Source organism: Trichechus manatus, unplaced genomic scaffold (genome assembly GCF_000243295.1).
Source record: "Trichechus manatus latirostris isolate Lorelei unplaced genomic scaffold, TriManLat1.0 scaffold00138, whole genome shotgun sequence".
In the NCBI taxonomy this organism is placed as follows: Eukaryota; Metazoa; Chordata; class Mammalia; order Sirenia; family Trichechidae; genus Trichechus; species Trichechus manatus.
Genome location: NW_004444074.1, coordinates 1,117,769 through 1,132,618, shown reverse-complemented (window position 1 = coordinate 1,132,618; position 14,850 = coordinate 1,117,769). Strand labels below are relative to the sequence as shown.

Sequence of the window (14,850 nt, the reverse complement as noted above, 5' to 3'; positions counted from 1 at the left end):
TTGGCAGTGCATCTAATCACAGCTTTCCGGTCGCTATGAGTCAGAATCGACTCGACGGCAACCGGGTTTGGTTTGGTTTTTTAATCCAGAGGTAAGGAGCCCTGGTGGTGCGGTGGTTAAGTGTCCGGCTACTAACCAAAAGGTTGGTAGTTCAAACCCACCAGCAGCTCCACAGGAGAAAGATGTGGCAGTCTGCTTCTGAGCCTTGGAAGCCCTATTGGGCAGTTTTACTCTGTCCCACGGGGTCACTATGGACTTGGAATTGACTCAACAGCAAAGGGTTTTTTTCTTGTTGTTTTATGGAATCCGGAGCTGGTCAGAATCACTGACGGTGGAGTCGGGAAATCTGAAATTCGAATTCCCGAGAAGCACAGTGTCTGGCATATTATCCCCACCCCCAATCTGGGGTTACTGTTACCCTGTGGGGGGATGGGGGAAATAATAACTAGTCATTTCCTTCCACCAGGAAAAGTGCTATCCAGGGCGTACCTTGAGGCCCCAGAAAGTAACCACAGAGGTAAAACTTGGCAACCTCCTCAGTGCCCAGGGCATGGCCTGGCGCACAGCTGGGGCCTTCAAGGGCCATGAAGTGGGGTAGAAAGCACTTGGCCTGGGGGTTAGCAGGTTGGGGTTTCAGGCTCAGCTTTAATCTGACTTCGGCATGTGACCTTAGACAAGTCTGGTGAGCTCTGAGGGCTGGGGTAGAGTTCGGAAACTGTGGGCTCCTCAGGGTGGGGGGTGCTCAGAGAAGAAGGGGACCCTGCGTCCTCAGGCTGGGAATCTTCACCCGGTTCAGCTTCCTCCCCAGGCCCTAGCCTTGCCAGCCTCTTGCTGGCCTCCCACAGCCGGTGGGCTGCCCTGTCGTCTCGGGCAGCTGGGGGCACCTCCTCCACACGGCAGTTGGCAAAGTATCTCCCACTGAGAGGTTCAATGCCTTCCTGTAGAGCACAGTACAGAGGTGTCTGGGCACCCCCTCTTGGCGTCCGCAGCACCAGCCAGGCCAGTGGGCGCAGAAGTGGGCACAGCCATCCCGGAACATGGCGCAGGAACAGCTCTGAGTTCACAGGCCCTGGGAGCAAGAAGGAAGGAAGGAGTAGGGAGGAAGGTAGATGGGGGCCCAGGGTAAGGGCAGTGGGAACAGGGCCAGAGGGGGAGTGGAGGACAGAGCCGGGTTCCAGAGAAGCCAAGATAGTATTTATCAGGCATTCACGAAGTGACTTCACTCATTCCTACAGGAAGCCTTCCCCTCCATCCAAACTACTTATACATCCCCACCTCCCAGATTTTGCTCATGCCATGTCCCTGCCTGAAACAATTCTGTCTCTCTATCTTTATCTTCTAGCTCAAGCCCTACTCCTTTGTTTAACCAGCAAACATTTATTAAGCACCTATGGTATACTAGCCACTGTTTTGAACACTAAGGATATAGCATGTAACAAAGGCTTAATAAAGGTTAGTTGTGATTATTATTATCGTAATGATTATAATTATTAATGAGCCTTAGGCAATGACTACCTAAAATGCAGTATGGTAATATGGGTAGGGCAGTTCTTGTTATACCTCTGTAATCTGTTCCCTGAAGGCAGGTGGGTCTTATTCACCAGTTTTTTACTCAGTAAAAGCCAGTGTTTACAAGGTATCCTAGATGAGCCAACCCATCTCTTTGACCTCATCTCTTTCCATTCTCCCCCTCTCACTCTGTTTCAGCCACACCAGCCTCCCTGATCCTCCTCAAGCACCCCAGGCAGTTCTGCCTCAGGGCATTTGCACTTGCTGTTTGCTCTGTTCAGAACACTTTTCTCTCCAGAGAGCCACCTGGCTCACTCCCTCATCTCCTTCAGACCTCTGCTTAAATGTTACCTTTTCAGATATGTCTTCCTTGACTGCTATAGATAAAATAGCACTCCCTACCCACTCCCAGAGCCCTGGTGGCACAGTGGTTAAGAGCTCAGCTGCTCACCGAAAGGTAGGTAGTTTGAATGCACCAGCTGCTCCTTGGAAGCCCCATGGGGCAGTTCTACTCTGCGGTATAGGGTCGCTATGAGTCAGAATCAACTCAACGGCAACGGGTTTGGTTTGGTTTTGGTTTGACCCATCCCTGGCATTCCATATGCCCCTTATCCTGTTTTATCTTTCCCCATATCATTTCATCACCACCTGTCATTGTACATATTTATTTATTCATTTATTCGTTGTCTGTCTCCTCCTCCACACTGGGATGTAAACTCTCTGAGGGTAGGGTCTTTGTTTTGTTCACTGTTGTGTCCCTAGCACTGAGACTAATGATGGCAGGTACCTAGTAAGTGCTCAGTAAATGCTGCTGCTGCTGCTTTTTTTTTTTAATTGTGCTTTAAATGAAGGTTTACAGTTCAAGTTAGTTTCTCGTATAAAATTTATACACACACTGCTATGTGACCTTAGTTGCTCTCCTATACTGTGACAGCACACTCCTTTCCACCTCCAATTTCCCATGTCCATTCAACCAGCTGCTGTCCCTTTCTGCCTAGTAAATGCTTCTTGAATGAATTAATGATTGTTAGCTATCATCATTAGTGTTAGTTCAGTCAGTATGGATAGCTCTTTGGGGGCGAGGTCCTGGGTCTTATTCATTGCCATACCCCACCCAGTGGTCAGCATCCAAGCTTCTGGTGTGAGAGGAAGAACCCAGAGTAGGAGAGCCTGGTTCCAAGATTAGCAGAGGGACAAGCCCCTCCTTGTGACTTGCTTCCTTCCTGTTCTGAGATTCTGTGGCTCAGTGAGAGGCTGGGGGAGCACGGAGTGGGGCAAGGATGGGAGAGGGGGCATCAGAAGCAACTGAGGGGCTAGGCCTCACCTGGGTGGGCTGCGTAGCAGGTGATGCCAGTGCCTTCAAGCTGGGTGGCGAGCTCCCGGACAAACAATATGTTGGCCAGCTTACTGTCAGCATATGCCCGCAGCTCCTGCTGCCAGCCCACCACCGGGTGGTTCAGGCGGGTGAAGTCGAGGCACCCGCGCCGATGGGCAGCTGAGGAGACCACCACCACGCGGCTGGGGGCGCATGTTTTCAGCCGGGACAGCAGCAGCTGTGTCAGCAGGAAGGGGCCGATGTGGTTCACCCGCAGCAGTAGGTTAAAGGGCTCACGGGTCCGGCCACAGGAACTGATCCCTGGAGTAGCGGCTAGGCATGAGCAATTGCTCTGGAGGGGGCCCTGCAGGCCTCAGTGTTCCTATCTGTGAGATGGGAGTAGGGGGCTTCCTTCTCACATGAACTCTGGCCCCTGGCCACCCACTGCCCCCTTGCAGGGCTTGCTGCCCCTCACCGGCATTGTGGATGAGAACGTCCAGCCGTGGCTCAGAGCTCAGGAAGGCAGTGGCAAAGGCTCGCACGGAGGCCAGACTGGCCAAGTCCAAGGTCATGAAGATGACCTCATTGTTCCCACTTTCCTGTAGAGTGGCAAGGGCGGGGTTTGTCACTGGACACCTCCTTCCTCTTCCCTCTCCCCAGGCACAAAATTCTGAGAGTCCATCTCCTCATATTATAAAATTTGCCCCTATGCATTAGAGTGCAGTGGATAAGTGTGTGGACTCTGGATGCAAATCTCGACTTTGTCTCTTACGTGACCTTGGGCAAGATACTTAATCTCCCTGGTCTCAGTTCTCTCACAGTAAAATGGGAATAATGATAGTATCTGTCTTAGAGAGCTGTTGTGAGGGTTAAATGAGTTAATATATGTAAAGTACTCAGAACATTGTCTGGCACACAACGCTGTGTAGGTACTTATTATTATCACCCCCTTTGCCCATTATCGCCCACCCTGAAATCTGCAACAGACTTCTCAGTGTTCTCCTCTTATCCATTCTTGCCCCTTCCAGTCCAGGCACCGCAAAGCCACCAAAGGGTTCATTTCAAAAGGCTATTCTGACTTAGTTCAGATCCTGATGAGGCCCCTTCACTGGAACCCCGCTACTCATCCTATGAAATCCAAGCTCCTCAGTAAGATCTATAAGGGCCTCCAGAGACTGGCCCTGGCTCATAGCCTTCAACCCCTTCATCTGCCCCACTTCCCCAGCTTTGTGCCCCAGCCTTGCTAAACCTTTTTACAATTTCTCAGATCAGACCTGCTGTTTTGCTTCAGAGCCTTTACTTATGCTGTTCCCTCCCCTGCTGTTCTTCATTAACTCCTACCGATTCTTAAATATCTTAGAACAGCAATCATGTCCTTCAGGAAGCCCTCCCGGCCCTCACTTGGGTCTGGTGTTCCTTCCTTGTGTGACCACAGCACCGCGTGCACCCCTGTTCTGCGCTTAATGAACCAAGCCGCACTCTCCTCTCACAAACTAGGTCCCCCCCGGAGCCGCTTTTCTCACTCCTCTGTGTCCCGACGTGTCCCTGTGGGTGCTTGGCTCACCGTCCCACCCACCCCCGCCCTCATTTACCTGGCGGAGGTCGAAGGCTGCTGCCTCACCGCGCTCCCGGCTGCGGCAGGCCAGCACCACGCGCGCTCCCCGGCGCGCCAGCTCCAGCGCGGTCATCTTCCCGATGCCACTGTTGGCGCCTGCGGATGGCGGGCGGGAACCGAATTAAGTCGGGCGGGCTTCCCCCGCAGCCTGGCCGCCCACCAGCCCGCCCGCCCTCACCAGTGACCACAGCCGTGCGGCCCCGCAGGCTGGCGATGCCGCGGCACAGCGGGGCCTTCACCAGGTTGTAGTAGACAAGTACGTAGGCGCCCAGAAGCAACCCCGCGCCCAGTAGCAGCGCCTCCATGCTGGTCTGCCTCCGTGCTCCCGCCCAGACTCCGCGCCGCCCTGGATCGCCGCCCGGAGGCCGCCGATTCACCCCTCTCGGGCTTTGAAAGGAGCCTGGCGCGCCCCGGCCTCCGACAGGCCGAGGCGTGAGGGAAGGCAGAGCAGGGATGTGTGCGCGCGTGTGCGTGTGGCCCTGCGAGCGCCCCCTAGGCGTGCATCTGAGTCCCTTGGTGTGTGCCCGGGTGAACTCCTAGGTGTGTACCTATATCCGCATCGTCTGCGTCTGCGTGAATGACTTCTAGGCGTGTATGTGTCCATGTACCCTGTGATCACGCTTCAAGTTGTGTGCATGCCTTTCAATCCTCTGTTTGTGTGAACACCTTGTAGGTGCCCATGTGCTCGTGAGCCCTGGGAGTGCCCTGTGTGTGTGCCAGTGTGAGCACCTACTAGGTGTGTGTGCACATGTGGGCCAAGCCCCCTCCAGGTGTGTGCATGTTTTGTAGTGTCAATGTGTGTGTTTGAATGAACATCTCAGTATGTGTGTATCTCTCCTCTGCACGTGTGCCTGTGAGCATGCTCTCTGGCTGAGGGCTTACAGATGGTTCCTGTGTGGAGGAGCTAATCAGGGTGTGTGAATCGTGAGTGTGAGTATGTAGCAGAGTCCTTGCTTTCTGGATTCGCGTGTGTACATGAATGCTCTTGTGTCTCTGAGAGAGTAAGTCCAATCTTGGGCCCCTTTCCCTCAGTAAACAAATCCTCAATTGCTTATCCTCACATCCAGCCCTCCACTTCTAAGATTATTCCCTGTTGTACCCACGGAGGCCGGAGAGATGAAGCAGTGTGTTCAAGGTGGCATCATCAGTTAACGAGTGTTAGGATTCACTCATTCATTTCCTGTCTCCATCTCCCTGCCTCCGCAGCCTCCCTCCTGTTTTTGAAGGCAAGCAAGGAGAGAGTAAAATCTGTTACCTGTCCTTCAGGAGGAAGGTTCTCACAGGTGGTAGAAATAGGTAAGGAAGCGCCATCCCTCAATGGAAGAAGTAACTATGATGGTGAGGCACAGGCAAGTAAGGGCATTCCCGGGCAGGTGACTTGCCAAGAGGAAGGGAAGCAAGGACCTTGTCAAAGAAACGTAGTACAACTTAGCATGTGTTGTTCGGTACTTACAATGAGTTCAGTAGTGTGGTTAGCCTTGGAAATACCAAGTGGAACAACATGCATGCAAGTTTCTGCCTTTGGGAAGTTCAAGAGGCCCTTCTGGGCAGAGGGAACAGTGTGTGGAGACAAAGCTAGATGGGTAAGTGGAAGCCAGGAACAGACTTCAGATTCCAGGGGGTTTCCTATTTAGCTGCACTGTGGATTCAGGGCTCAGTTGTAGATGCTATAGGATGAGCTGCATTTTCCATCCCCAAGGCAAAATCCTGATACACCAACATGTACTACCTACTCCCAACAGTCCTAGGATAGACATGGTGCTCTTTATCTAAGGAGTAGAGGAGATTGTTCTCAGGAAAAAAAATACCCTGGAGAAAGTTTACATAAGGTCTGGGAGAAGGAAGGGATGAAGTTTGATGTGAAAGGGTCCCTGGAGCCTTAGGATAAGGTTGTGCATAGACTCACCTCCTGATGAAGAACTGGTTGTAGAGAAGTTGTGATTATAAATCACACAAACTAGAGGTGGCATGGCTCAGTCTAGAGACTGGATTTCCCACTTTTTTTCATCATGTTTCCAAGATGTTTGAATCACCAAATTGCTCAGCACTAGAGACTTAAGCTCCAAGAGGCAGCCCTGCTGTCTGCTGTTGTCCCCAAGACCTAGCACAGGCCTGGGAAAGAGGAGGGACTCAAGTTATACTTGAATAAATGAAATGCTCAATGCCCAGCTAAGGCTTGTGGGGTGAGGTGGGGGGAAAGTACAACCAGGTGTTTAGACCTCTCCCAGAATAGGAGATAAATATGATTAGCAAACACTTGGAATCAAAGGCAGCCCCGACTCCTTAGGCTAATGCCTCCAGTCCAGAAGGCAGAGGTCTTGTACTAGCTTCACTTTGTCTTGGTTTTGGAGCCAGCAGGTACAGGGACTCCTGTCCCACAGTTCAGGAACCTACACACTCTTGGATTCTTGCAGAATCTGATCCTGCCAAATGACCAAGCCCTCTAAACTCTCATGTCACCCATAAAGCCATACTATAGCCCCCACCCTAGCAAGTGCACCCTACCCTTCCATTTTTCCCCACCCACCTTAGGCTCCTTTCCTCCAATACCTACCCTCTCCTGATTTCCCCCGGGGACTGAGCATCTGGGAATGAGACCTGTTTCAAAGGCTCCCTCACCTGTGTGACCAGGATCCAAGGGAGGGTCCCCTTTAGGGGTGATGACAGGTAGGACAGACAGGCAGAAAACATAATTTGAAGTATTTTTGTTTTTTATATACAGAATACAGGAAAGTTTCTGTAAAGTCTAAAACATTACAATTACTATGTACATTGGTACTAGTTGTCGGGGTGGAAGGAGAGAAGGGAGCCAGGGATGGGAGGAAGAGAAGTGGCAAGAGAACAAAAAAAGGAGACAAAACAGGTTTACGACAAAAACGTTTTTGCTACAATAGACAATTTGAAGAAAACGCTCTACCACATGTAGTACTGTACACAGTTTTTAAAAACATTGAAAAAATGTCATCACTAGATGTATTTACACAAAATCCAAATACACTTTTCCTTATTTGAAATAAAATAGATGGACAGCCAGAAAAAGAATTCATTTCTCATTTGTCCATAATACACAGTAGCTACCTGTAGTGCAACCGCTGCAGAAGGGAAAATAACCTGGAGGGTGGGAGCCATGGAAGGAGGGTGGGTAGCGATCTTTATATTAAATAAAACAATGATATTGTATAGATTTTGCTGTATGAAAACTGTATTTTTTTCTTTTAATATAAAACTATTGTCACTGCCACAAAATAGAACAAGTTTCTGATTATTTTACAATGGCAGGCGAGGGAGAGGGAGCAGGAGGTGGGTGGGGAACGGTTTTTGTGTTGGAGGAAGTGTCCAGACCATCGGCCTCCCCTCCCTGCCCTCGCTGCTCCTCAGCTCAGGTCTGCCGCTTTCCCATGAAATGTTGAGTACAAATATATGTGCAAATGCCCCCTAGAACTTGAGAAAAGAAAAAGGATTTTTAAAAAAGTCAAAAGGTTTTCTTCATTTCATGCAAAGATTGTAGTTGAAGGGTTCCTGGTGGAGTATAAAAAAAAACCCGGGCTTGGTTTGTGTACATTTTTGCATTGCAGGAGTCTTGGGTGGGTGGGACAGGTAGGTGGCGGGGTAGCCGCCAGCCCTAGGGAATGGAGTTAGAGCGCAGCACAGGACCCTGGTGGGGCTTGAGGGAAAGCTTCTCAGCCAAGACCCCATCCTGCAGCAGGCCGGCATCACCTTTGGGCTGTTTGGTCGCAAACTCAGTGATGCTGAAGACGAACTGCAGGCACCCCAGCTTGATGTAGCTGCCATGGTGCAGCAAGGCCGTGCCCTCCCAGCCGGCCCCACTGCCCCCAATCAAGCTCGAGCTGCTGGCTTTGCAGTTGCAGGGTTTCCGGTGTGGCCCCTGGGCCTGGGAGCTCATCATGGCTGTCTCCTCACTTGGCGGCTCTTCATTCTGTTTCTGGTGCCGGTGGCGCCCTGGAAAGAGGGGGACGGTCACATGAGACGAAGCGTGAGCAGCCAACCCATCTGGGCTGTTTGCCACGCTGGTCCCACACCTCCCCCATTCTAACTGCTGCATGACTGGGGTGAGGAATGCTCAGAAAGGGCTCGCGGAGGCAAGAGTCCCAAAGTAGGTGTGTATACATTATGTGGGTGCATTGGACAACAGGAGTGAGACGGCAAGGCAAGAGCCAAGGGCCAGCAGGTCATCTGCAGCAAGCCAGAGCCATCCTGACTGGGCCTTCCTTAGAGAATGTGTCAAAAAGTGGCCGGGCACTCTGCTCCAACTTACTGATGACACTTTGCACTTTGGCAACAATACTGCTTGGGGGGGTTGGCGGGGTCTTCTCAGAGAAGTCACATGAATACAGCACATTGTCCACCGTTGTCCCGTGCTCACTGTAGTTTAACAGCTCATAATGTTTGGTATTCTGAGGAGGAGGAGGGAAGATAAGATGTGTGGTCTGCTGCCTGGGGCTAAGGGGAGAGAGGACATATAGAGAAGGCTGTGCTGCTCTACCAAGGGAACTCTCTTCCCAATCACGGCCCCCCCACCCCCTTCAGGATGGGGCTCAAGACTCACCTCCTCTAGGAAGCCTTCCTTCCTAGCACCCCACACCCCCTCACTCCCACCACTCCTTTACTGTCTCCTCATCACTGGCTCCTGTTGATGGGATGTCACTGGCACATGATAATGCAGACCTGAGGCTCACAAGAAACTCACAGGGACACAACCTGAGGGCTTGGCTTCTTTCTATGCTGGTCCCCTTCCCTGTCTTAGGGTTGGTTCCCCCTGCTCTGCCTCTGACCAACCTCAGGGAAAACGGTAGCCCTGCTCCTGGGGAGCAGGTGGGCCATTGTAGGATGCCCTTTCACACCAAGACTCTTCTCCAGGAACGATAGGGAGGGAAGAAAAGGAGGGGACCCTCAACCCCCTTTCCTCACTCCAGTGCGCTGAACAAAGACCCAGTGACTGGGAGAGGCCTCAGGTTGGGAGAACTCCCTCCCACCCCATCCCCACCCCTCACCTCATCGTAGAATATGCAGGCATGTTTCCCGGACACGTAGTTACAGTGACCATAGTTTGTAAGGCACACGTCCATATCAGCTCCTGCAAGGTGGCAGGAGTAGAGGAAAAGGCAGAGAACAGATTGTAAGGTGTATGTGTGGGGGAGGTGATGGGGAGGGAGTCAGCTTCTGTGCAGATGCAAGTAGAGACCTCCAGGGGCAGGTAGCCCAGGGCCCTCTCCTTGTATTTTTGAACAAAAACTGATGTTGCTTCCAATCTACTGCTAAAGAACAGCTCTTCCTGCCAGCAGATCTGCTTTACAACACGTGGCTGTTGCCCAAAGGGAGCTATGAGTTACTGAAGAGGACGGGATGTCTCCACGAGAGTACAACATGGGAGCACAGGGCCTGTAAATCATATTACCTGAAAGAATGGGAAATTTCTAGGCTAAGGGCTTAGACCGTTAATTTGTCTGTCCCTCTGCACCAGATACAAGGTTAACTGAAGGTTGGGCAGGTATGAGCCCCATCACTTTTTCAAAGACCTCCAGGGACAAAGCCTTTGCCCTTTGCCCTCTCTTGGGTTATTTCCTTGCAGTGTTTAAAACGCCTCACTGAGCAGCAGTCAGAGCTTTCATCCCTCCTGATGCCACAGTGGGCACAAACAAAGCCCAAGGGCTTAAGTCAGGGAAGACAAGCTTCTGTCTCCTTTCTTAGTCCTTCTTGTCTAGACATCCACTAAACCATTCAGCTCGGAGAGGGCTTCCCTCTCCCCTTTCTAACCTCTGGGGGTAGGGATGTCGATTTTTAGGGATGAACAGATTCAGCGCCTCTCCCAGCTTCCTGGCTGGCTCACCTGTCCCGATGTAGAGGGTTCGATAGCACATGTTCACAGCTCCTCCCAACCCTAAGAGAGGGTAGAACACAGCTCGGGCCTGTATCTCCTTTCTTTGCACTATAAGCCAAACACAGGGATAGGATCATTTAGAAACTCAGAAACTGTGGCCCAAACATAAACCAAAAGAACCTGGATCTTCCCAATCCTTCTCTTTGGCTCATGGCCTAGGGAAAATAATCCCACTCATCTTTCCAAATTCACCTCTGACACTAGGAACTGGCTGCTTCAGGGTAAGGCATCCTCTCCCCATGCCACAGCATCTCCAAAATGGGGTGAGGCGGGCCATCTCTGAGGACTGTCACAGAATTCAAGGGCAGGCAATGACAGTCCTTTAAGCTCCTAGGCTGCCAGTTGACTTAGCAGAGATATACCAGCTGATACATAAGGAGGCTGTGGAAAAACAGGACTCATGGACAGAATTTCTCAAACTTCAATGTGCATATGAATCGTCTAGAGATCTTCTGAGGTGGGGCCTGAGCTCTACATTTCTAACAAGCTCTCAGATGATGCTGACGCTGCTAGTCTGGAGACCACAGTTTTAAGTAGCAAGGCTCTTCATGGCTAATGCACAGAGAGATAGCTTTAGGAAGAATTTCCAGGAGGCTAGCTCACTGTTATTCTGTTTCACACCCTGAACTTGAAAAGGTCCCTTTTCGGAAACCCTTCTAACTCTAGTATCTGAAAGTAACTGAGTAGAAAGAAAGCATACCACAAATACTAAATGTACTGGTAGCTGCTTTCTGTGTCTCACAGTGCACTCCTGTGGAAGCAAATTACAGCAGACTTCCCTAGGTCTGTCTCAAAGCTGTGGTTGCCATCTCTCTGAGAAGAGAAACCACGGTGCTTTACTAAGCCTATTAAAACACACATGGAGGCTTGAGATTTTGGAAGCTGAGATTCTGCATGGAGGGGAGATCACACACACAGAGGGGAGATCTGAAGGTGGGGTTGCAGGTGTATGCATGCGCACCTTCTGTGTGGTGCCCTCCGGAAGCCAGCGGATGTGTCCCGACACTGCCCGGTGAAGCTTGGAGCCGGGAGGGGAAAAGCTGATGTATTCTCTGCAAGGCCAGAAACTTGATCAGCTTCTCGTCCAGCATATTTATCTCGATTTCTATTAACCAAAGAGAAAGATTAAAAAGCAGCTGAGGAGGAAATGGAATGTGGAAGTAGCAGAGGGTCAGAGAGCAAATAGTTGAGCATTCCTAAAACCCAGCCAAGAGATTTTTGCTCAAACAGCATAAAATACAAAATGGTACAGGGATCTGGAGCTAGGCACCTCACTAGCCAATCTGCAGTGAGAGATGGGTCCCAAAGAGCTGGTGTAGATACCTCCTGCAGCTGAGTAGCCTGATCTTAGGTAAAGTGGTCCGAAAAAGGCAGAGCAAAACAAACCACTTGCCTGTCTGTGGGGAAAGCCTGGGTGTCTGATATTGAGGCTTTGAGTTCCTTCCCACCCTCTACTCCCAGAGATCAGGATCTGCCCCCATCCTCCTCGACTTTGGGCATTTCCCGCAGATGGGGGGGGTCCCTACTTTGGGAGCAAGGATCCTTCTAGTTTTATTCTGCATGTCCAGGTGATCTGCCTAAAGTGATTTCAGTCTCTTCTCACTGGTTCACCTTGGCTCTGCTCCCCCTTTATCTTAGATTATGTGTTTGTGTATAAAGCAGGGATTGGAGAAGGGGCTTTCTTTTCTACCCCATCCCTCTAACCAAAGAGACACACCCCTCATGCCCATCTCCCTAGCCTTCTGAGATCAGGCACCCATTCTCTCCCTTTTTGAAATGAGCCGAATGCTGCACAGGGCAGCGCTTTCACCCCAACAGCTGGTTGAACAGCAGCAGCTCACTCACTCACCTCCATTGACATCCATAAATGCTCGAAGTGAGTTGGTGAGGTCCACCATGGCAGTAGAGTTGGCTGGGAAAGAGGGTACGGTTAAAGCGCTTCCTATGGATAACGTGCCGGGGCTGACCTTGCCATCTGGGGACGGAGCAGGAAGACTGTTACTTACGTCACCTGAGGGAAACCTACCGGTCCAATCCCCCACTGCTGAGACAGGTCTGGTTTCGGACCCAAGGTGATGTTCCCTTCTTGATTCTCAACCCATAGGGTCTGGAACTCCTAGAGCTAAAAACGTGTGGTGAGGAAGGGCAGATGGAACGACAACACACCCGGGCACGCAGGAGTCTCCAGCGCACCAAAAACCAGTGACATCTACTGCTCTGGGTAAGTGGTAGGGTAGCTGCATTCTCTGGGCCATGACCACCTCCCTGCTGCCTCTACTCTTAAAGAAGTAGTACCTGCCCCTGCAGCTCCTACCTACTGAGGGGTGACTCACAGGGTACAAAATCTCCAGGCTGGTACTCAAGGATGATCAGAGAGAGAAAAACAGCCTGAGAGTAGGGGCCATCCTGGGACCAGGGGCCCCCATGCAGAGAAGGCACAGTCACCTGGTTACCGAGACTCCCAGCTGACTAGGAGGCCGGCTTCAGTTCGGACGGGAGAGACCACGGGGGGTTCCAGCAGCATCTGAAACCTGGTTCAGATGCTGGGGTCAGCAACCTCGAGGTCCTGAGTGCTTACTGGGGACAACTGATAGAGCAAGTCCACAGTAGGCCAAGTAGAGACTTAAGAGACTTCCCTTTGGCATGTCACTTGAGGGCAAGCTTCTGGGCAGACCAACCTAGGCAGTGTTGCTTTCTACTCCCTGTTTCCCTGACATGGAAGTTCCTCAAATGAGCTGGCTCTGAGGATCTGGATCAGGCATGGATCTAGTCTGGACGTGTGGACCGTGAAACACTTAGGCCATCACCCAGAACCTCAGGCTGATCACAGTTGTTCCAGAGAGCAGACTGCCTTTCTCTAAGGTGATGGAACAAAACCGGCAAAAAACTATGTTTGGAAGGTGTGAGGTGGAGTTCAGGAGACCCAGGCTGTAGTTCCAAACCTTCAACAAACTTGCTAGGCCACCTTAAGGAAATCACTTAACCTTTCAGGGCTTCAGCAGTCCCACCTATAAAATGGGGACAAGTTAACATGTGCTTCTCCTTCTATCACAGAACTGGGGGGAAAACAAAACAGTACAGAGATCAAAGTTCTCTCAAGTAGTCACAGGGATATACATGTTTTTTGAATCTTAAGTGTTATTTACTAGGAAGAGCATAAAATTATTCCAAACCACCCAAGGATGAGCTGCACTCACCTGATGATGGCGCTGGTGAGCAGAATCGTTGGTTGGCCCCTGTGGCTAAGATACCGTCTCCTGTTGCTTGGGGGGGAGTGAGCACCCGGGTGGCATTTGGGGGTGAGCCCAGTGGCCTTGAATCTGTCAACGGAGGTCCTATCTGTGATTGGACAGTCTTTCTTTGCAAAGTGCTGGTGTTCTCGATGCTGGTACAAGAGCTGGGAATCGAAGGGGGCAGGCTTGGGACAGGAACCAAACTCCTCTGGGGGCAAGAGCTGGGGCCAGTGGCATTCTCTGTCTTCACAATGATGCCGACAGTGTGGTTCTGAAGCCCCCCAGCCGCTGGTGGCGTGAGGGGCCGGGGCCAGCCCTGCCGGTGTGAGAGGCCTGGTAGAGGGGTGTTGGTGCCTGGAAGTCGCCGGGGGTCTGTGGAGTCAGTGGGGCTGCTGTAGAGGTGTGGGCCATTGACTTTCACCTCTGTGTTCACTGGCCCGTTGGCAGTCCCACAGGAGGCTTTCTTGGATTTTTCCGCACAAGAACTGCAGCTGATGTCCTCTAGGGCTGGGGGCTGATAGGGTGGAGAGCAGCTCAGGGAATTCTGGGTGTTAATCCCTGAGGGGCACGACAGGGGGTGGTGGGAAGGTGTAGGTGCCTTGTCAGCTGTTTGCAGGGAGGTGGTAATTGAGCTGTCAGTCACAATAACAGGCTTAATATCAGCCTTCTCTGTCTGTTCAGAGTCCCAATGCGAAGGCATCTGCTTAGCAGATAAATGTTTCAATATGCTGCACTGGAGCGCAACAACACTACAGAGCCACTGCAATGGAAGAAGAGGAAAGTGAGAGGCCTGGGAGACACTGGTCTTTCCTGCCACAGCTACAGCAGAGTTGACAAGCACTATTTCCAAAGTCCCACTGAGAATGCCCAAACAGCATATGTTAAGACTCCTGAAATAGGATTCCATTTCCATTCCCAAGCAAGACTTGTTGTTACACTCAGGAGGCAATACCCTGGTCAGCAGAGCCTGGAATTCTCATTCTGGCTCTGCCCCTAAGTGCCTACTGTGTGTCCAGCACTATCACCGAACCTCTATGGGTCTACTGATCTCATTCTACAAGACAGATCTGCCCATCTCCCAGTACATTGGGGGACTGGTGGAGAAAGCAGGGTAGCTGCCTCTGTGGTCTTTCTTACTTGCCTTCAGGACCCGAGTCAGAAGTTCTCTCTGAAATACTCAGCTCTTGGGTGCTAGGGGTTGGGGTGAGTAGAGTTGTGGAAGATGAGGATGGGAATGACACTGAAGCTACTTTCAGTCACAGCTATGGTGAGATGGAAG

General features: G+C 51.3%; 2 protein-coding genes across 3 annotated transcripts in view; both read right to left on the bottom strand.

Moving 5' to 3' along the window:
- Positions 1 to 238: 238 nt before the first annotated feature.
- On the bottom strand, positions 239 to 4,744 carry DHRS13 (dehydrogenase/reductase 13). Its single transcript, XM_004385440.2, has 5 exons — positions 4,618 to 4,744; positions 4,417 to 4,535; positions 3,300 to 3,423; positions 2,834 to 3,145; positions 239 to 1,069 (listed from the first exon to the last, which is right to left on the bottom strand). Exons 1-5 carry the CDS (start codon positions 4,742 to 4,744, stop codon positions 618 to 620), a joined length of 1,134 nt encoding a protein of 377 aa, XP_004385497.1. The 3' UTR covers positions 239 to 617.
- Positions 4,745 to 6,623: 1,879 nt separating this feature from the next.
- Positions 6,624 to 14,850, bottom strand: part of PHF12 (PHD finger protein 12) — a 39,920-nt gene continuing 31,693 nt past the window's right edge. For both annotated transcript variants that reach the window (XM_004385356.2, XM_023739627.1), the window contains 7 exons: positions 13,536 to 14,331; positions 12,188 to 12,313; positions 11,300 to 11,443; positions 10,288 to 10,386; positions 9,452 to 9,534; positions 8,716 to 8,854; positions 6,624 to 8,399 (listed from right to left, as the gene is read on the bottom strand). In XM_004385356.2, coding sequence (XP_004385413.1) covers positions 8,062 to 8,399; positions 8,716 to 8,854; positions 9,452 to 9,534; positions 10,288 to 10,386; positions 11,300 to 11,443; positions 12,188 to 12,313; positions 13,536 to 14,331 — 1,725 coding nt within the window. In that variant the 3' untranslated portion in view covers positions 6,624 to 8,061. The remainder of the gene's footprint in view (positions 8,400 to 8,715; positions 8,855 to 9,451; positions 9,535 to 10,287; positions 10,387 to 11,299; positions 11,444 to 12,187; positions 12,314 to 13,535; positions 14,332 to 14,850) is intronic.